Genomic DNA, 20,219 nt, shown 5'->3' with positions numbered 1-20,219 from the left:
CACGTCTCACTGCCCATGATGACACTTTGCATCCCTTCCCTACGCCAGACATGCGAAGTGCCGAACGCGCTCATCGCTTAGCCTGCTGAACAAAGTTCGCAAAGAACTTCCGGAACACCAGGATATCGTTTCCACTGATAGCTTCCATATACTGCGTCACACCATCATCACTAGCACCCATGGCTCGCAATTCATTGTCGAGCTGCGATTTGTATCCACCCCCGAGCTTGCGCAGCATAGTCCACTGCAACGAAGCAGCTTCCTGTAATATCTGGCGGATCTGTGCATCGTAGGGATTGAAGCCACCCACTGACAATAGGTTCCACGGCAGAGGTGCGAACTGCTGTTTGACAAAGTCGTCGAAGCCTGGTAAGACTGCTGCTGGAGTGCCGCCGAGATCGATGTCTGGACCACCCCATAGTAAGACGAGTTTGACCAGAGCGCTAAAAGCTAATCGTGCCGACTGAGGATCTGAAGGGTCTGTGGAAAAGCGGGTTAAGGTGCTGACGAAGGTGTCGAAGTTGCCTTGGTTCGCTGTGCTGATCAGCACCGACGCGAGATCGTTGTTGAGGATTACAAGAATGAAGTTGAGGTATTGCTGCTTCAGCTCTCGCATTTGTACCTCGTCGTCCGTTCCCGTGAGTGGTTGCGACAGACCAGACATGACCTGCTGCAATAGTGGAGAGAGCAGCTGGTCCAAGATACCCGAGATGTCAGCCTTGAATCCGTAGACGACTTGCCCGAGTGTTCGAAGAAACATGGCCATCTCATCGTTCGACGACGCAGACGAGAGCAAACCGTCGATCCACCTCGGAAGCTGGGTAAGTACACGAGCTCCAAGCACACCAAGAAAGCGGGAGAAAGCATTCCTGGCGGCATTCCTAATGTCGAAGTTCTGCTTCAGTGACTCGAGCGCCGTCAAGGTAGCTTCACTAGCCACCACGAACTCCTCAGACACTTCTGGCGGCGGTGGCGTTCCTTTCGTACCCGGCATCCAGTCCGAGAAGCCATAAGCTAGGCTACCTGATGCGATAATGGTATGATGGACTTGTAAGCACGCACGAGGATCGCCTGCCATGGCGGATGGGAGATGATGCTGCAGATCTCGAGCCAGTGGTTCTATCACCGACTTTGCGATGGCGATTTGAGTTTCGAGCGGTACTTCTCTCGTCCCAGCCACCGTACCCGCGGCTTCGAATAAGAAGAGCTGACTATTGAAGGCTGCGCTCGCTGATTGACCTTCGTCGTCGGACGAGATGTCCTCGTCATCTCGATTCTCGGGTAGTTCTGCTTTAATCACGAGTAGATCACTGATGGCTTGCACCACCATGCGCGCAACATTGCCTAGCTGCGAGCGCAGATGTCGAACGAATCGTTGAAACAAGTACCATGACCTAAGTCGCACCTTCCCATTCTCGCTGTGCACGAAGCGGACGAAGCTCTCTAGAACTCTCGGGATATTGGCGGCGTTATGTTCGAAGAATTGGACGTACCGGACACAGATCTCCATGTACTGCAATTGAACAGCTGAATGGGGATAGTTGGCCAGGTCAGCGTCTACCATGCGCGACAGCATCTCCTGTAATCGCTGCGAGGCCACGGAAGAAGGCACGCTCTTGGCATACATTCCTCCATTCCTGACAGCCAGCTCGCCGAAAAGGTACATCTCGTGCATAGCCAGATCAAGATCTCGCCATGTCAGAGTAGACTTTTCTGCTGAGTCCAGCCGAGAAAATGTGTTCGACACGACCTGTGTGAGCGTCCCGATGTACAAGTCTTCCGAGATGGCTGCCACAGTCTGTTGGAGAACATGCAATTTCTTACGTAGCTCCTGAAATTCAGCTTGATCTTCATCGTCCTCATCATCTTCCAAGTTAGCAGTCTCGTCGTACTTCATCTTCAGAATGATAGCGTCCAGTATTGGCTGCAGCATGACTGAATACGTCGATGGCGAGACTTTCTTCGTGTGCACATTCTTCCTCAGCATTGTGAGGAGATCTGTCAGGGAAGGGATAACGATCGAACATATCTCATCGTACTCATCAGAGAAGAGTCGAAGCATATGTGGCATGAAGACCTGCAGAAGTCGGTCCGCATTGTCTCGAGTATCACCCTGGACACTGTCGTTGTCCAATACCTTGACGATGTCAAACATGATGTTGTTGACCAGCTTCGCCACTGTCTCAGCCAAGTCCGTGTCGTAGTCTGGCGTGTTCCGCATTTGAGTAAGGGCAGGACTGGCAAGTAGTTGACCCACGATGGTTTCGAGGTTCAGATAGCGAATCAACTCCACCTTATCGTTCGACGGCATCTTCTTGCCCACAGTCTCCGTGAACGTATCAATCGCCGCATCCCGTGCCTTGGCCTCCTTACTCTCCGCATCAAAATTTCCCTGTTGGCCCGCCAGCTCCAGCAATGCACTCTGCACCGTCTGATTCAACACCAAATTGACATCAATCCAGCTCACCCACTTCGCAATTGTCCGCAAACACATCTCCGTGATACTGAGATCGATTTGCCGCCATCTCGACAGGATCTCTTGCCATGTGACTGATATCTTACTCACATCTCGCCCTCGTATCATGTCCTTCAGCTCATTATGCCTTTTCAGCTCATCAGGTGTACGTGGTATCATTTGGTCTGCTATTTCGTCGTGGATTGAGCCGATGATTCGAAGATAGATTACTGTTGCAGCTGGGTTCGTCGTGCCAATGCTCGAGGCATCACCTGCCAGGCTTCCGAAGTCGTCGAAGAAGCTGGGCCATTCTGAAGAGTACAGAGCGGTGAAGAGGTACGTGATGGTCTGCGTGAGCTTGTTTTGTATGCCCGGTGTGTCCAGATTGTCGGAGCCAGGTGTATACCATTGCCTTATGTATCCCACCAAGCTATCTCTCACGTACACCAAGCTCTGCGGGTTAAGCTGTTGTGTCTGTACCGCATTGTTCACGATCTCCAGGCAGACCAGCCTAACCACTTCTCCAGGCGCTGGTGTTCTTGTGAAAAGTGACAAGCACACTTGCCAAGCATCTCGGTCTCCTCTTAATCTATTGAGGAAATCGTATGCTTGGCCTTTGAGGTTCTGGTCGGTGCGAGGGTCGAAGGCGATCTGGATGGCTTGTTCTACCTGAGAATCCATAATTCCCAAGTGAGTTTGTGGATGGTGGAAGATCTGGTGTATGCTGACACGACATGGCGTGCCACTTTTGTAGAGGCCGCTATCGAGACATTTTCGATGTTGTGATGGGTGTCAGTGGGCGAGTCAGGGATATTTTAGACTCGCGTGAGAGTGGAAGTGACTGTGAATTATAGATTTGTCTCGTGCTCACATTCAAAATTCCGCCAAAGATCAAACATCAACCCCTCGTCACCCCACATCGACCCTTGCAGGTGAACTGAGACATGTGAAGAGCACGCAGAGTACCGTGGTCACAACGAGAAGTGGTATAAAGCCGTAATATTGACAGAGAAATTGTAAGTTCTCAAGTGACGCCTCCGCCAGAACGCTCCCAAGAAGACTTTACTATATCTCGTCTACCTTCCATCAGGTACTCCTGCTTCACCATACTGGTCCCTGAACTTGAGTCCTCCACTTGGCCCGGCTGTCGACGATTGACTAGGCGCCTGTCCACCATTGAGCTGCGTGAAAGCCACCGTCCTCGGCGTCATCGGATTCTGCCTTCCGAACCCTGGCGTGTTCGGTGTCTTCGGCAAATTTAAGAACATCTGTCGATTTCTCTCCCAGACTTCTTCTCGCGAGAGCTCAGAATCAGGGCTGTACTCGTTGACCTTCTTCATCTCGATGTCGGCCTCGTACTGCTGATCTCGCTCGGCTCGTTCAGATGGTGTTGGCCACATTGACATCACAGACCAGATGAAATAGACGGAAAAGAGCGCACTGTCATTGATGTTAGCAGATGAAACAATCAACGCCGTCTCCAGCAGAAACATACACCATAGCACAAGTCACCCCAAATACCGCCCTCGCCTGCATGCAAAACCCGTGATTGCCTGCCGCAGCATACATGCAGCCTTTGCTGAGGTACCACGGGAGTCCCGGAGAAGGATGAGCCGGATCTGTCATGTCTGGCGTCGACTGATGCTTGATGCTGACCGCATACAATGCGACCTCCAGAATGCTCACCAGCACACCAAGAATCGGCCAGAAGGAGTGCAAGACGAACATGGTGCTCTTGACCAGTAGCAAGAACATGGAAAGCACAGCAATCACAATATTAAATTGCACCAGTCTGTAACATAAATCAGTATGCATTGTCTTTCCACCAAATCCTTTCTACTCCGGTGTAGTACTTACGCAGAACTCCAAACCATCGGCACAGCAATCGGCTTATAGTTCGCATAGCTGTATATTATCTCATTCGGCGAGCTGTTGAAGCCTTGATCCGCGCCATTCTGCCATAACTTCGTTCGGTATGTATCTGGGTCTGCAATGCCGTACAGAGCCAGACATGCGATCGTGAGAGGGAATTCCAGGACGAGGAGCGCGAGGAAGACCTTGGGAAGGCGGTACTCGTGGGTGAAGAAGAAGCGGCGGACCATTGTTTCGTCTGTGGTTCGGGTGCTGGCTGCTTGTGTCTGCGCTGACCTGGTTGGTGTCGCAAGCTCTTATCTCTCCAGTACGTCGTGCTCCAGCTCCGAGTGCGCGGTCCAATATAGCTCCAGCCAAGTACTAGTATCGCCGTCCCATCTACAGTTCCCTTCTCATAATACCACGGGCAATGGATCAATGACCACAGGAGTCGTAGAAACAAGCAGATGACAGTAAGCAAAACTGAAAGGAATCCACAGACCTTGAAGCAAGCACTCTGCACCGTCCTCGTGCGCCGCGCCGCAGTGGCACATCACCGCTCACCACAAACGAGGCCAGATGCGGTATGTGAGCGCTAAGAGGTGCATATGAGCTGGCCAATCGAGGACGTGGAGTAGCCACCGAGACTAGTGATGAGCGGGAGGAGGCGGGAAGGAGATCCTGGCTCAAGCGTTGCCAAGATATGTCACATGACTAGAGCGACCAATTTGTAAATGACGTTGAGGTTTGCTTCCAATTAATGGGTACGAGGTCGGGAGTAGCTGTCGAGAGCGAGTATGTGAAGGCTGCAGTCTTGATAGAAATGTAGTCTTACACGACTACTGAACCATAGCCATTCCAATGTATCGTCTAGGCCATCACCCTCTGTACAAGCAAGAATAACAAGCAACGGGGGTATCATGTACGCAGTCCAAGCAGCCACTTTATTTTCTCACCAACTTCCATTTATGCAGCCCCAACAATATCATGCTCCAGGCTTGTCCTCAAAGCATCACAGACCTGCTCGAAGCCCGCTACAATCTCCTTACACTCACCCGCACAATGCCGTGCCTTCAGACGATCACCAACATTACCCTTAGCAAGTTCATGTCTCGCCAAATCAGCCCTCTCCCGCTCTAGCCTGAGATCAACGACCATCGTCTGTGTCGTTCGCAGGTGTCGAGCAGCGGTGTTCGTAATCTGCTTGCCCATTTGCAGCGTGTCGGTGAGTTGTGACAGCGTTTGTATAACGTTTGCGGTCTCGCGATCCAGTTTCTGTAGACCTTGTAGAGGTAGTGGATCCGGTAGTGGTAGCGAGTTAAGGAGTTCTTCGATCAGAGGAGTGGTCTCCTCTACGGTCTGCGAATCCAGTATAGCTGCGAAAGCCACAAAGGGCGAGTACAGGCTCGTCGATAATGACTGCAAAGTCTTGCCTTGCGCCGTCAGATGCGACGTCATGCTATTTGTCGAAGTGGTCAACCTCTGCACCCCTGCCTCGAGATTGCTCTGATTTCCCAGATCCTGCAGTAGCGCGACTGTTCTCCGCACTAATGGGTCCTCAGAGGAAGAAGTATACGATGTCATCCTCGCAATACTGCTCATCGCATCCTCCAAATCCGGCGACAGCTTCTCCTCTCGCTCCTCATCCGGTGGTTTCTTGGCCATGCCGAAAGGTTTCGAGAAGTTGGCTGCGCGCTGCTGTGAGCTAGGTCTAGGGCTGTATGTAACGTCAATGCCAGAATCTCTTGGCTCCCTTCCCTCAATCTCTGGTATGCTACTCCTTGTCGAATCAGGTAGATCCTCCTCGTAATCATCTTCGTCTAGCTGATCTAGTTCGTCTGCTAGATTGCCCAAGCCTCCTCCGCCTTCTTCGCCTGGTGTAGGTAGATCGTGAGAGAGTTGTGAAGCATTCGAGAAACGGTGTTTTCGTGGAGTGATTGGACTTCTGTCGTGGTTCGAGGAGAAGCTGCTTGTTCTTCGACGCAGACTCTCTCTGTATGAGCTCGTCGGAGAGGTGTCGAGAGGTGTCATGTACTGGCGTATAGGCGTCAGAGGAGGTGAGGAGGACTCCATTGTGCCGATCCTTGTTGCAGAAGTGCTTGGTTCTCGAATTGTGACCTGTTACACTCCTGGACTCATACACCAAAGGTATGGATTCGGCCACTTATGTCCTCCAGGCTAACAATCACGGACGGGATGGCATTGTCTGTAAGTATTACGTGTATTGGCAATTGTTTATACTTTTGCTCGTGCTTGCCGTCATATAAACTAGAACTTGCATCTGTCACCGCAGGGATCCCTTGCCTGTGTGGTGGCTGGGTAGCGTTGCCGCGCACGGAGCAGCTACACCTTTCTTCAATTCTACATCATCAACGTGATATCGTGGAGGCTACTTCATAAGCTGGCGGACACACTTTCAACTTGGAACAGAACTATGCACTATCAATGACGAACTCTAAGAAGAATCAAACCCGGGTATCTTCGAGCACCATGGCAACACCTAAAAGAACACTTACTCCAACAGATGCTCAAATTCTCCAAGTAAACCCTTTACCAAAACCATGACCAAGAATAAGGTACCGATGGAGAAAAGCACGCTTCAGACACGATCTCGGGGCCGGGGTCGAGCTCGCATATGCTGATCCCACGCGATCTGCCATATCGACTTGTAATCTGTCAATGCCTGCTCCTGCTGCGCTGCTGGCAGCGACTGCACCAACCGTTCATTTTCTTCGTAACGCGCGATAAGAAGGCGCCTCTCCCGCTAACATTGTAGAAGCTCCTCCTCTGCCTCGTCTGGTGGCTTCTTCGATATGCCCAGCCATTTGCGCATCTTGGTTATGGTGCATAGCGCCCAGTCCAATAATGTGGCGGTGTGAGATAAGCAATGACTATATTCCTGAAACGCATTGGTAGCCTCGAGAAAGTCGTAGGAAAGTAGCACGTCGCACTTCAGATTGGGAAGAACATAGAAATCGCAGAGTGTCTCTTCGGCACTCTCGCCGTAGGCCCAGGAAACCTCCCGAACGATACCGGTCGTCCAGCCGTACGAGCCATTTGCGAACTGCAATAGGATCCGGTGCCTCGGGCTGGCGTCAACCGTGTAGCAGTAATGGTGAGCGAAATCTTGACTCATCAACATCACATCTGATCCTGTATCAGGCATTGCTCGTATCTGGAGGTCATTGAGTTTGCCCAAAAAACGAGCGGACAAGTCCGAGAAACACACGCGTCTTGTAAGTCCGGTCGAGGTTCGTCAAACCTTATATCGGAACTGGGTGAAGGTTTCGATCGCCCTTAAGAAGTCGGATCCGAGAACAACGTTGTGTATACAGTCCTTCCAGACCTGGAACTTGACGATGTACGCCTTCTGAATCTCACCGTCGAAATGGAACGGTAGCCTTACGCTGCCCAGAGAGAACACTCGTTCACCATTGCCGACGGTACCCTCCTCTTTGTCATTCCTATTGATCGGAAGCTGTCTCTCCTTTGCGTAACGGAGAGACAGCACATTCCTGCCTGCACCATAGTCAGGGAAGCAGCTCACAGGTAAGCCATTAAGGCCACCTCGGACTTCTGGTCGGTAGCCAGTCTCGCAGCTCGGAGTCCACCTTTTGGTAGGCCCGAGTAAGAACCTGTCATATGCCGCGCGCCGCTCCTTGATGCTGTGTCGGAAAGCCTCCGTCCCATCAGCAAGCTCGTCGATCAACTTAGCGAGCCTCCAAGGATTCATCGCCTCGGTGAGGATCTCGTGCTTGGTCCGAGTGGACGACTCGTGCTGCGGATCGCAGACAGGGGTCCGTGAGGTAGCGTCCGCCGATCACCTCTTGTGTCCATACAGTGCTGCCTGGCTTGGGCCGGACGAGGATCAGATCATATGCCTCTGAACGTCCTGAGGGGTTGCGTGCGCTTGGACGCTGGTAGATCTATCAGCAATTAATATGCGTTCTCGTTGCGAGACACAGCACTCGTGCCTTTACCGCCGACTGAAAAGGTGCATAGCCGCTATAGAACAACGTGATGTAATCTTATGTCTCCTCGAGCAGGATGTAGAGCAGCAGAGAAGTGTAGCATGAGGTAGCCTGTATACAGATCCGACACGCACAGCCTTGCCACGTCAGAAGACGCCTCGCACGTCACGAGCTCGTCCTCAGGCCCACTTGCATTGTATCTCGTTCGCCGGGCGCTTGATTCCTGTAGTAGCATATCTGAGTATCATCGTGGCTTGCAATACTGCCTCACAAAAGCTTAGGCATGTCGCGCAAACCGTATGACCCGACCCACGACCAACGCGATGGGTGCCCAGCGATACGTACTTTCATTAACAGTGATCCAGACCATGAGTCGTTCGTGTTCCGGCGGTTCAGGAGTCTAACGGCACACACCCTGCTGCATGTGCAGAGCGAGTTGATTGAGCTTGAGCACCATCTACATACCATCGAACGGCGTGCAGCGGCAAGCCATGATCCCGAGCTACATTCATCTTTGAGATGCTGGGAGAGCTTCAGCGAGAATGCAAAGTCGAGCGACCTAGTTAGGGAAACGAAGGAATGTTCCGATGCAATAGAAGCAAAGCTCGAACATTATCGTAAGTCTGTACCTGTGCCTTTGTCCTGTAGACCGCTGACGTCCACCTGGTCAGATGAAGCCCTGCTTCGCCAAACAGAGATCGCAAAACTAGAGCGACCGCCACAGCGAGTCTTAGAAGCCTAAGAGAAGGTCCTACATCCTCCCGGAGAATCGGCTGCTCGGCTGGGGGGTAGAGCAGAATTCATGCTAGACAATCCGGGCGATCTTGCGGCATTGAGTACTGCTACCAACAATGATGCGCTTTCGAGATTCTTTCGCCGTTACTGGGTGTTCCAGAGCAAAGTGCGTATGTCCGACAGCAGAAGTAGTACGTTATACACTGACTTGATCTAGCCGCGAGCCGCGATAGCGGACGAGAGTACGGCATACTTCGAAGAGCGCTCGCTGACCTGGCTGGTAAACACCATAAGTACAACGATTGCTGCACTTCTGCTTGTCGGATCGATTCTCGCTCTTTACTTCGTGCAAGAAGGAGATGCCAGACTGGGCATCGTACTCGGGTTCATAGTGCTGTTCGCTCTGGGGTTGAGCATCACCACGAGCGTTAGCCGTGAAGGTATATTTGCGGCGACTGCTGCATATTCTGCCGTGCTGATTGTGTATATTTCCGGTGGTCCAGGCAGCTTATCAGGCGGTGTGGCGGGGAGTGGTTGTAACTGTACTGTAGCATAGTAGTCAACGTCGAATGTTAGCTCTGTCAGCAGAAACTTGTACTGTGAGCTTGGTCATGTTCAGTCTACTGATCTGTCAACTTCGTTACGAACGGCACCATCCATGCGAGCACTTCCGTCCAATACGGCCGGTGTGCCACTCCCTCATTCACCTGCCTGCCGCCACCTTGAACTTGGAGCTGCGTTCCTAGTCTGCACGCGGTATCTCAGCCCATCTTGGCATTCGAGAAGTCCATCTCTGGGTGCTGCTTCTGGAATTGCTTCAACATATCCATCTTCTTCTGATCGTCCGAGCTCGGCAGACCCATCTCCTTCTGCCTCTGATCAAACATCATCTTCTCCACCATTCCACGAGTATCTCCATCCAGATCGCTCAACTTCGAGTTCTCCGGCGTGATCTTGCTTGTGTCGATCTTTGGTGCCGAGATGACAACGTGAGCCCACCATTCCATCTTGTTGGACTTGTCGAGGTGGATGTTGAGTTCTTTGCCTTCTCTCGTGGTCTCCAGCGTCCAGGCAGACTCGTCTAGGACGACGGCGTGTGGTAGTGTGCCCTAGACGTTGTTAGTTCGGAATGTCCGATAACAGAAGCAGATGTCCATACATCAATGATCGCCTCCTGTCCTTTGATTCCAGCCTTCAAGCCTGTCCTCGTGATCTTCACATCCAGATCTTTGCCCTTGATATTGGCCGGTATGATCGCCGTAAGGTCGACATCACCGATTGTCTGTGTCCATTTGTAAGGCAGCTTACTCTGCTCCTCCTGTTCCTTCTGTTTTGCCTCTGCGTCACGCTTCTCACGCTCCTCTGGCGAAGGAGAGCTGGGCTTCTCGACGTCTGCCATGTTTGTGTTTGTGTGGGTTGTGTTCTCCGTGCGAGAAAATGGTGCGGAAGGTGTCCGCGATCATAGCTTCACTTTCGATGAAACATGATTTGTTCGAGGAAGCACTTTAGGCCAAGGCACACGGATCGTGCCTGCCTGTTACAGAATAATATGCCAAATCTGTCTCCCCCTATTTGCAATGCACGCATTAAGACAAGATTATCGGATGGCCAACGGAGTGATCGATGCGACGGAGAGTTCCTGACCTCTGAACGATCTTCGGCGACGGCTGCTGGTACGGCGACTCTCAACGCTAAATCTCAGCAGCGGCTAGCTGGGAGCCCTTCAAGTTGACTGTCTGATCCCGTCCACCATCAAAAAACAATCGGACTTGCCGGTCAGTAGAATTCGCAACTGTCCTAACATCACGCCAGCTTATGCTGGAGGCTGCCGTGCTGACGTCTCTGCCGTACCCACGCCATCAATGTGTGCAACGTTCAGCCTATCGTAAACATCGCTTAGACCACAGCAGCACACGACGTTCCGTCGCGGCTTGCATCCACGTTCGGACATACGGGCCTGCAGAAAGATACCTCCATGCAAGTGGGGAAGCTACGAAGCTGTGCCCTGGGAATTGCTATGGATATAGCGGGGCATGGGATTGTGTACATTACGTCGCCGAGGTGATCGTATACTAGTTCGCTGCTTTGCAACCAGTCCAACAGACACAGCACAAAAGAGACCAGAAACGATACCAGATTACTTCTGACACACTACCTCGATCAAGAAAAAGCGAAGAAACACACCTACACAATGGCCACAACGACCGTCCTCTACCCCGAAGGAACAAAATTCAACATGGAGTACTACATGTCCTCCCACATGCCATTTGTCGGCAAGAAGCTCGGCCCTCACGGCCTCAAGAGCTGGAAAGTCCTCGAGTTTCCGGCCGGCTCGCCTTTCTGTGTGCAGGCAACTCTCGAGTGGGAGAGCCAGCAGAAGTTTGAGACCGCTGGTGCTTCGCCTGAGATGAAGGAGGTTTTGGATGATGTGAGTCTCGCTCTACTCGGGTCGGCTGCTGATGGAGCGGTCGCTGACTTGAGCTTGTAGGTGCCCAACTTCGCGGACAAGCAGCCTACCCTTATGCCAGGTACCATCAAGGGGACGAGCTAGATGGTGCAAGAAAGACAGGCGGAGTGCATGCGGTGGGTTGAGCGATGTAGATAGCTGAGACAGATATCGGGAGTAAAGCATGATGCTACAACTTTGACCTCCCACTCTCAGTCCCGTGACTCCCGTCTCCCGTCGACGCGAAGCTATCACCAACTTCCTGCCACAAAGTTGTACCTTTCCCAAGATCGCCGTTCAAAAGCTTGCTCAATTTCTTGCTATCGCTGAGAGTTAGTGAGGGCCGGCAAAGCGGTATTGAAGATACATACACAACTTCCACATGCTCAGGAGCATTGCTATGTGACTTCAAGCCCTTCGAATCAGCGTAGCGGACGAACAGTACCGCTTCGTTGGGTGCCTTAGGTCGTGAGAACAGGGCGTAAGTAAGTACGAAAGGCTCGCTCTTGTCCACCCACTCCGCAAAGTCACTATGCATCATTAGTCGCGAGTCGTGATAACAAGTCATGGTGGTGACCTACGTTATGGCCTCAACAACTTGTTGACGATCCTTACAATCCATCTTCGAAATACTGATCAAAACACCTTCACCTTCCTTGCCACCACCCGATCGAGCCTCGAAACCAGCAGCACGATACCAAGCTACCAACTCCTCGGGCTTCTCATACAGATCCTCGCGCTTGACGGCGTCATGGTACGACTGGAAGTAAATAGGGTCATCAACCTGAGACTGAAGGGCCTTTTTCGAGGTATATATCTCCATGCCGCCGATAGCTGGATTGGCAGGTTTGCCCGGTTTTGGCGGCGGGAAGGGTGTGAAGTAGGACCATGTCGTGCACTTGGCATCTGGTTGACGGTAGTACTCGCGAGCTGAGCGGCGAAGGAGTTCGAGACACTGCAGATGGTCAATAAGTAGACCGGAGGGGTATGGCGAAGTTGCGTGCTCTTTGCTGCTTCTCACAAGTCTTGGGGTGCAGCATGCACAGTAGCGCCATATTGTCGCCCATCCTGAATGCTAATACGTGAATAGTGTGATTGCCTGAGTGCTTCGAAGTCTCTGTCGACATCGAAAGCTCATTGCGCATCCGAGCGAAAATGGGTGCCTCGGCACGATTGTGCCCCGCCACGTTCGGAGGCTGCGTAAGATAAGACCACACCATAGCAATAATAAGAAATGATCACTCATCATATGTCCCATCCTTGCGCCGCTGTCGTGGTGGAGAGGGCTCGCCTGTGTACTTCATGAGTGCGTCGACGTCAACTCGTTGGTAGTATGAGATGTGACCGAAGCCCTCCCAGAACTGAGCAAGCCGATCGTGCGAGATCATGATGAGCTGCGAGGGAGTGTATTGATCTATGAGAAGTCAGTGAAAACCATCATCTCGTGTGCTCATGTCGTACGTACCATCACGGAAGTTGCGGCCAGCGATGTGCCCAGCACTACGCACTATTCTAGCGCCCTTGAATATCTCCTCGTCTGCTATACGCAAGAAGCCAGCTTCACCGATGTCAGGTGCGAGGAACGTGAGCTCTCCTCGTGGTATGTTCGGGTCGCCAGTCAACTTGATAGCTTCGAGCCTACCACTAGGAACATCTTGGTTCTCGACCTCCGGAATGACCTTGGACGAACTAGCCACGACCGTAGGCGACTCGACGGGTGGTTCGGTGAACCCTTCCAGGATCTGAGGGGCGATGTTTGGCTGTTGAGTATCTTCGTTGTGCATAGCCAGGAGTTGCATAAGCTGCTGTTGAGTGACAGCTTGTATAAGCTCTTGTTGGTTGCGTTCAGCATCGCGTTGCATTCGCGCCATTTGCTCCCTTGCCGCTTCCTCGTGATCGAACTCTTCTTGCGCACTAGCATAGCTAGCATCGCTGCCTGAGCTCTCCCGGCGCGTGACACCGCGAAACCATTGCCGCAGCCAGTCCATTCCCGGTGGCAAGGGCAGTTCGTCCTTCTTATCCGGCTGAAGTACGACGAGAAACTCGCAGCCATGTCCGCTGTAATCGCCACACCATAGACCTTGCCATGGCTTGGCGGGCGTGGGTGTGAAGGCCCACTCTGGGAGAGTCGCAAATGTCGTGATGTCCTCGGGCATTTTGATGCTAATACCTCCGCCGTTGTATGATCCGTTGCTGCCGTTCATGGGATTGTACATGCCATGCGACATCAAGGAGACAATAGTCGGGTTAGCACGACGACCGTTGAACTCGACCCACTTCCTGAGACGCCAATGATGCTCGCTAACTTCTTCTAGCCTTGATGGTCGATGACCAGCTGATTGGTAGCCGTCATTACTGTGGTTGCGGACATGACTTGGGGCCGGCAATGACAGTGGCGGCCACACAGCGGTTTGTGAAGTCACAGCCGTCTCGGGCAGTTTGCGACAAAGCATGAACGACGAAAACAATCCCGCTTCCGCAGCAGTGTCCATCACGATCTCTTTGCTGTATGGCGAAGGAGGTGCATATGCTCTATCGCTTAGGTCATTGAATAGCTGGTCGTGCGTCCGTGAACCACCGATGTCTAGCTTGAGTACAGGCTTGGCGAGGTCGAGCATGATCTTGGGGTTGAAGCTGTGTATGATGACCTCTCTGTCCTTCTCCCAGACTTCAAGCCTGTGCCTGCCTCTTTGCGCCACCACCGTGTATGCCTCGATGCATCCTTTTTGCTCATTGTAGCGTGCTGCCACGAGCTTTCCTTGATGCTCTGTATCGCCAAACCAGAGACGATACTTTGGCAAAAACCAATATGGGTGGTGCGCAATGTAGAGCTCACGGAAGGACTTCAGAGGTGCTGGGGTGCTGACGGGATTTGGCAGACTTTCGTTGACGAAGGGTTGCCAAAGTTGATCGTCATGGCTGTGGTGAGAAAGTGCTCGACAGGTCCGGTTGACCGCAGCAAGTTGTATTGGTTCCAAAAAGATAAAAATATGTAGAATCAGCTCCGCAGGTAGATTGACCAGGGCGGGCATCAAGGTGGTGGCCTCCATGGCAGGTTTGTCCTGGAACCAAAAGATGGAGAGAGGTAGAGATGTACTCGCGCGTCTGCTGGGGATACAAGTAGAGAGGTAGAGCTACTCCATAGCACGGGAATGCACCCGATGAGCACTCAAATAGCAAGGCTCAGACAGACAAACATCATCGAAGCCATCGCAGCTGCTTTTCTCGCTCTAGCCTTGCCGCGGTATCGGAGAAAGCATTGTTTGCCAAAGCTGACTGGCCGATATACTCGTCAAATCGAGCCGGAAGAGGCAGGTCGAGTCTCAAGTAGTGCTGTTTTCCAAGTCATACTTCGGCTGGTTGCTGATGCTGCAGTGTCCCGAGTCCTTTTTCATGATTTCAAGAGATGGTAGCAAGACTTCTATTGACTCTTGCAGATCGAGAAAGCAACGGAGATCTCAAATCGAGCCGAGATTCGGCCGGCCTCAGAACTACTTGCAGTGTCTTGTTTAATGTCGACATATGCATGAAAGCCTTCCACAGCACATCGACAGTTCATCAGAATGTACCCTCATGTGGTCACCGAGGCTGACGGGCAGTGGCAGATCTAGCGTATTCCGCATAGAGTCACAACCAGGATGCTGGGTCCTGCACTTGCGCGATAAGGAGGTTCACTTTATATCGACTACGAGATGAGGACAAAACGGTCAAGCGATGGGCTCATTCGTACCACGGGATATAAATGTTGTAGCAGCTCGACTGTCATAATCATGGGGCCATGGTGCAGAAGCCGAGTTTGCTAGCACTTTTCTACTGTTCAACATAGTAAACTTTCTGCAACACACCCGATCCATAAAAGGAGCTCGAGTACCGTTCGAACTCCTTTGCTAGCTGTACTCTTTGTGCGTTGACACGTTTTCATCTGGCACCCATACGTTGCAGCTCGATGAGTACGATCCTACCCTTCATAGCTGCCCTCAGGGCTTTGGCATCCCTCATGTCTACATCCACGTCGCTCTTGAAGCAACCCAAAGTCACGAGCTTATGGGGCTCACCGGGCTTGGTGTGATCCATCAAAGAGTTCCCCATCGTCATTGAGGCTTTCGTGTTGAGTGGACTTGCCAGATAGAGTTGGAGTCCCTTGTTCGTCCACTTCCAGGGTATCCGATCTTCGGGAGGCAAATGTAGAGATTTAACATCGCCCGAACCTGCAAATGCGGATGGCCAGGGTGCGAACATACCACACGGCTCGTTCGTGGGAGACGTCCAAGCAAAGATGCTCTCATCGTCAGACGCTTTTGCAATCTCGAGCTGGAGTCTGAAGAATGCTTGGTGGCCTCTTTCGCCATACAGCAAAGGCATGTTGATATTGAAGATGCCGAGCAGCGAGTACGCCACATCTTCGCTGCGAGTGGTTGTACGCCTCGCTGCCCAAGACATGCGCGATGCCACTGATGCGAAGCATATCTGGTCTGGTCTCTGCAGATACCACTCCGGGATTTTCGTGGCCTGATGAATCGCAGGAGACAGCTCCGACTTGGTTCCCATAGATTTCCAAGCAGAGTTCAGGAACAAGATGTGCTTCGGAACCAGAAGCTCCTGCAACGTCCAGCCACGAGAGAACCACTCACTTCGCTGAAAGGCGTTGTTCGTTTGTTCAGCCGTGAGCTCAGGCGGGACGTCGCGAAGGTAGACATAGTAGATTTGTGATCGCGCATACCACTCGAACCTAGCAACATTGTTGAGCTCTGCAAACACAGCGATGAATTGTCGAAAGGAATATCCAACATCGAGTTGATAGCCTCGGTGAGCTCTGCACTGCTTGTCTTGTCGATACATATAGTATCGATCCACATCCAGTCGTGACGGTTCGAGCTGGCGATACGGCAAGCATTGAGGACTTTAATGTGGCCGGCATGATCCTGCTTGCGACCTGCAAGGAAATCGGCGTAGGACACTTCTTGTTCACCCCAGCGGTGGGATAAGATAGCATAAGACGGTGTGTGCTCATCGAAGAACTCCTGGAAGACCAGAGATGAGGTATGGAGGAGACGCATGTTTTGGACGCTGTTTCCTCTAAGATAGGTTGCGCTCCATGTGATGGTGTCTTATAGCTTTGTTCCCATGTGTTATCGCGCTAGCTACAAGGGGTCCTCAATTATCCAGTATCGCGTGCTGCTCGAGGAGAATTTGTATGCACGGTAGAGATGGCCATCGACTAGCGTCCGCGGCGCCACTGAGAATGCACCCACCGTCTACATGGGGAACATCAGACTGCTCACACGCTTTCGATAGCCCGAGTCATCACGATACAGAGCATAGATACGATGCTCGGCCAAGGACACTAGGGGGCAAGCATGGCGACTTTCAATGCCATGGAACGTACGGATCTACATACTGGACCTTTCAGAGGATTTCCCTCCGCTCGATCGCACTCTTTTCTAGACCAGACGATTTCTCGAAATCACCATCTACGACAGTCTCTCCGAAGTGTGCTGCCAGCTCCTCCAAGCTCTTCTGGTTGGTCTCGGGGTAGACTATTTATTGTCAGCGACACACCTCGAGCTTATCACATCCAGCACAGGCAACTTACAGAAGTATATCACGACAATGGTGATGACTGTCAGACACGCAAAGACGATGAAGTAGCGCCAACCAATATTTGCGACTGCTGTGGCACCTGGGGTGACATATGTCTGAACGTGTTGTCAGCAGGTTATAGCTGCGTTTGGCATCAAGTCTGATACTAACAATACACGCAGCAAAGTACGTGAAGGTGGCCATGGCCATGCCTCTGGCTCGAATGTTGGTGGGATAGATCTCAGAGCTGTAGATGAAGGAAGCCGCATCGATGAAGAAGCCGTAAAAGAACACGAAGAACATGATGGCGAAGATGGCGACCTTTTCTCCTGCGATGTTGGGTACCGGCACCGCGACATATTTGCCCAGCATGGCAATTTCGATGACGAGTGCGAGCAGGCAGCCGGTGAAGCCAGTGAGCAGAGCCTGTACAACCAGTCAGTATTTCCAGTGGCATGTGCCTCTGCTGACTTACGAGACGCCTGCCAGTCTTGTCCACTGTTAGGAGGCCGCAGAGATTTCCAAGTGCACCAATCAAAGTGTATATACAATACATCAGCAGTGGCAGACTACCAGTCAGGCCCAGATCGCCGTATATGATCACACTATAGTAGTTGATGACCAGTCCGCCGGTATTGTTCGACGCAAGTTGCACGAAGCAAGACAAGAACGCTCGCTTTCGATAGCTCTTCGTCGTCAAGATAGCCCAGTAGCCTGAGGGCTGCGTGCGTTCGAAAGCAATCTGCGCTCGCATCGCCGCAAATTCCTCGTGCGCGGCTGTGTCATCTGGATCTGACGGATCTCGGTGCAGTCGCTGCACGTTCTGCCACGCCTCGTCCGAACGATCTTTCATCAGCAGATACCGAGGTGACTCTGGAACCCAGATACAGCCGATGAGTAAGGCGAGAGCGGGAATGCATGTGAACGCTATTGGGCCTCGCCAGCCAAACGTCAGATTCTTGGAGAAGTAGCATCCGTAGCCTACCCATGCGCTGGTGTTGTAGCCAAAAACGAGGAAGAAGCCGTGGAGACCTGTGAGCATGCCTCGCTTCTCCTTTGTGGACGACTCGGCGAGGTAGACGGGTGTCAGCGTCGCAAGTCCACCAAGCCCACAACCTTGGAGGATGCGAACCACGATCAACATGGCGATATGCACACTACCCGCGGTCAATGCTCCGCCTACCAGAGCGATAGCCGCGGCGCTGAAGATGGTCCATTTGCGACCGATGTGGTCTGACAGAGGGCCAGAGGTCAAGGCGCCGATACAGGCTCCAAGAAAGAAGAGAGCATTAACAGCGCCGAGGATGGAGTTGGTGTAGCTTGATTTGGGGTCGAGAGCGAAGTATTCGTAAAAGCCTGGTTGGCCGATTGACGTTGCGAAGGTTGCGAATCCTATCGTGACCACATGTCAGACCTGAACGACCAAACAATCATCGTCAAAATGATACTGACCAAAGCCATAATTGAAGCTCCCGAGGGCAACGATCATGCCAATACCGACATTGTACGCACTTGTCTTCGCCATCTTGGCGATGACTCTCTCGTGATGTTTCAGTGAAAGGAGAAGGGCAAGAAGACCAAAGGAACAGGTCAAGTCTCGTCCGATGTGAAGCAGCAGGTCTAATATTCATGGTCCTCTCCCTCATTCGCTCGAACTGCAACTGCAGATACCATTCCAGCCTAGTCACAGAGACGGGTCGTAGAACCTTTTCCACGTTTCACACAGACCAAGATCACTCCGAAACTGGGGTCCCTGCATGGAGAAGCTGGGGTCGATAAGCATAGTGGCGTTAGCATTGCACATGCAGGATCTCATCTAAGAAGAGGAGAAAGCCGTTCAGATTCGGCAGACGGGTTTCGTTTTCCGGGGTAGGCAGGCACGCAAGCTTACGTGAAAGCAGAACGGGACTATCGACCACTGTACATGAGCTATTGGCCTCTCTGTAGAATATGATATAAAATCAAAGGATAGGAAATAAGGAAAGCTTTCAAAGTCGCTCGACGGAACACTTCATGGCTTAGCTTGACATGACCCGCTATTCAGCAAACTGAGCAAGATAGTCTATCCCACACGATCTCAGCTCGCATCATCTAGGCCTGACAGCTAGTTTGGTCTGACCACTCCAACGAACATCTACATCCAGCCGGGCCATCCTGCAAGTCCTCCAGAGAGCCACAGATCCGCCACAATGGCCTCAACCGACTCCTCCTCATCCGCCCCAAAAGTCGCCCTAGTAACCGGCGGCGCAAGCGGCATGGGCTACGCCGTCGCCGCCGCCCTATCCACCTCCAAAACCTACAACTGGTCCATCCACATCCTCGACCTGAATCCCGACCGCGGCGCCATAGCAGCCAAAGAACTAGGACCGAAAATCACCTTCCACCCCGTAAACGTAACCTCCTACCCCTCCCTGGCCACCGCCTTCCAGCAAACATACCGGCAACACAAACGTCTCGATTTCGTCTTCGCCAATGCCGGGATCCTGGACGCTGCGGAATTCTACGATCGCCACGACGACGAGAACAATGCAAGCAGCGACGAACCACCCCCAGCCCCGAAAACGGGAGTAATAGATATCGACCTCACCTCCGTGATAACAACCACCCACCTAGCCCTCCACTACTTCCGCCTCACACCCCACTCCCCCTCAATTCACCCCCCAAGCCCCCGAAGTCTAATAATAACAGCCTCCTGCGGCGGCTTCTACGCCTGCCCCCTGCAACCCTTATACGGCGCCGCCAAACACGGCACCATAGGCTGGACCCGCAACATCGCCTCCCGCTTCTACCGCGACGACGGCATCCGCGTCAACGCCATCTGTCCCAGTGCCGTGAAGACGAATCTGTTGCCTGAGGCGGCGTGGAGGACCTTTCCGGAGGAGTTCTTCACGCCTTTGGGGAAAGTGGTTGAGGTGGTGGAGATGTTGCTCATTGGTCATGGGAGGGATGAGGAGGGGACGGAGAGGGAGAGGTTGGTTGGGGAGACGGTGGAGATTTCGGGGGGGAGACATTATTTTCGCGGGCAGCAGGGGTATTGTGATGAGGCGATGGGGGCGATGATGGGGGCGACGGGGAAGGATGAGTTTGCCAAGTAGATTTTCGTGGGGGGCGTGTTCTTCGTCTTGGGCTGGTCGTTGGGGTCCGGGAGGTGGTGCGCCGGGTGCGGGGGGGGGGGGGGGGG

General features: G+C 52.5%; 11 protein-coding genes across 11 annotated transcripts; 2 read left to right on the top strand and 9 right to left on the bottom strand.

The window, feature by feature from the left end:
- Nucleotides 1-70: 70 nt before the first annotated feature.
- LOS1 (pre-tRNA nuclear export protein) lies at nucleotides 71-3,136 on the bottom strand (the record flags this gene model as incomplete). Its single annotated transcript, XM_064836593.1, has 1 exon — nucleotides 71-3,136. One exon carries the CDS (start codon nucleotides 3,134-3,136, stop codon nucleotides 71-73), a length of 3,066 nt encoding a protein of 1,021 aa, XP_064695984.1.
- A 395-nt stretch (nucleotides 3,137-3,531) lies between these two features.
- On the bottom strand, nucleotides 3,532-4,557 carry LTS14_003890 (uncharacterized protein; the record flags this gene model as incomplete). Its single annotated transcript, XM_064836592.1, has 3 exons — nucleotides 3,532-3,895; nucleotides 3,951-4,247; nucleotides 4,313-4,557. 3 exons carry the CDS (start codon nucleotides 4,555-4,557, stop codon nucleotides 3,532-3,534), a joined length of 906 nt encoding a protein of 301 aa, XP_064695983.1.
- A 715-nt stretch (nucleotides 4,558-5,272) lies between these two features.
- LTS14_003889 (uncharacterized protein) lies at nucleotides 5,273-6,379 on the bottom strand (the record flags this gene model as incomplete). The annotated part of the gene is made up of 1 exon (XM_064836591.1): nucleotides 5,273-6,379. The coding sequence occupies one exon, from the start codon at nucleotides 6,377-6,379 to the stop codon at nucleotides 5,273-5,275; it is 1,107 nt and encodes a 368-aa protein (XP_064695982.1).
- A 691-nt stretch (nucleotides 6,380-7,070) lies between these two features.
- On the bottom strand, nucleotides 7,071-8,039 carry LTS14_003888 (uncharacterized protein; the record flags this gene model as incomplete). The annotated part of the gene is made up of 2 exons (XM_064836590.1): nucleotides 7,071-7,481; nucleotides 7,569-8,039. The coding sequence occupies 2 exons, from the start codon at nucleotides 8,037-8,039 to the stop codon at nucleotides 7,071-7,073; spliced, it is 882 nt and encodes a 293-aa protein (XP_064695981.1).
- Nucleotides 8,040-9,773: 1,734 nt separating this feature from the next.
- LTS14_003887 (uncharacterized protein) lies at nucleotides 9,774-10,411 on the bottom strand (the record flags this gene model as incomplete). Its single annotated transcript, XM_064836589.1, has 2 exons — nucleotides 9,774-10,121; nucleotides 10,172-10,411. 2 exons carry the CDS (start codon nucleotides 10,409-10,411, stop codon nucleotides 9,774-9,776), a joined length of 588 nt encoding a protein of 195 aa, XP_064695980.1.
- Nucleotides 10,412-11,203: 792 nt separating this feature from the next.
- On the top strand, nucleotides 11,204-11,563 carry LTS14_003886 (uncharacterized protein; the record flags this gene model as incomplete). Its single annotated transcript, XM_064836588.1, has 2 exons — nucleotides 11,204-11,440; nucleotides 11,501-11,563. 2 exons carry the CDS (start codon nucleotides 11,204-11,206, stop codon nucleotides 11,561-11,563), a joined length of 300 nt encoding a protein of 99 aa, XP_064695979.1.
- Nucleotides 11,564-11,648: 85 nt separating this feature from the next.
- LTS14_003885 (uncharacterized protein) lies at nucleotides 11,649-12,513 on the bottom strand (the record flags this gene model as incomplete). Its single annotated transcript, XM_064836587.1, has 4 exons — nucleotides 11,649-11,778; nucleotides 11,830-11,988; nucleotides 12,040-12,413; nucleotides 12,463-12,513. 4 exons carry the CDS (start codon nucleotides 12,511-12,513, stop codon nucleotides 11,649-11,651), a joined length of 714 nt encoding a protein of 237 aa, XP_064695978.1.
- A 183-nt stretch (nucleotides 12,514-12,696) lies between these two features.
- Nucleotides 12,697-14,508, bottom strand: LTS14_003884 (uncharacterized protein; the record flags this gene model as incomplete). The annotated part of the gene is made up of 2 exons (XM_064836586.1): nucleotides 12,697-12,872; nucleotides 12,924-14,508. The coding sequence occupies 2 exons, from the start codon at nucleotides 14,506-14,508 to the stop codon at nucleotides 12,697-12,699; spliced, it is 1,761 nt and encodes a 586-aa protein (XP_064695977.1).
- An 868-nt stretch (nucleotides 14,509-15,376) lies between these two features.
- LTS14_003883 (uncharacterized protein) lies at nucleotides 15,377-16,515 on the bottom strand (the record flags this gene model as incomplete). Its single annotated transcript, XM_064836585.1, has 2 exons — nucleotides 15,377-16,187; nucleotides 16,247-16,515. 2 exons carry the CDS (start codon nucleotides 16,513-16,515, stop codon nucleotides 15,377-15,379), a joined length of 1,080 nt encoding a protein of 359 aa, XP_064695976.1.
- A 349-nt stretch (nucleotides 16,516-16,864) lies between these two features.
- Nucleotides 16,865-18,563, bottom strand: LTS14_003882 (uncharacterized protein; the record flags this gene model as incomplete). The annotated part of the gene is made up of 5 exons (XM_064836584.1): nucleotides 16,865-16,995; nucleotides 17,052-17,154; nucleotides 17,210-17,464; nucleotides 17,514-18,430; nucleotides 18,491-18,563. 5 exons carry the CDS (start codon nucleotides 18,561-18,563, stop codon nucleotides 16,865-16,867), a joined length of 1,479 nt encoding a protein of 492 aa, XP_064695975.1.
- A 664-nt stretch (nucleotides 18,564-19,227) lies between these two features.
- Nucleotides 19,228-20,133, top strand: LTS14_003881 (uncharacterized protein; the record flags this gene model as incomplete). The annotated part of the gene is made up of 2 exons (XM_064836583.1): nucleotides 19,228-19,431; nucleotides 19,468-20,133. 2 exons carry the CDS (start codon nucleotides 19,228-19,230, stop codon nucleotides 20,131-20,133), a joined length of 870 nt encoding a protein of 289 aa, XP_064695974.1.
- Between the last annotated feature and the right edge of the window lie 86 nt (nucleotides 20,134-20,219).

This window comes from Recurvomyces mirabilis (assembly GCF_035927965.1).
Source record: "Recurvomyces mirabilis strain CCFEE 5264 chromosome Unknown scaffold_8, whole genome shotgun sequence".
Lineage (NCBI taxonomy): Eukaryota > Fungi > Ascomycota > Dothideomycetes > Mycosphaerellales > Teratosphaeriaceae > Recurvomyces > Recurvomyces mirabilis.
The sequence above is the reverse complement of the archived record's forward strand: the minus strand, read 5'-3'. Positions and strand labels throughout refer to the sequence as shown.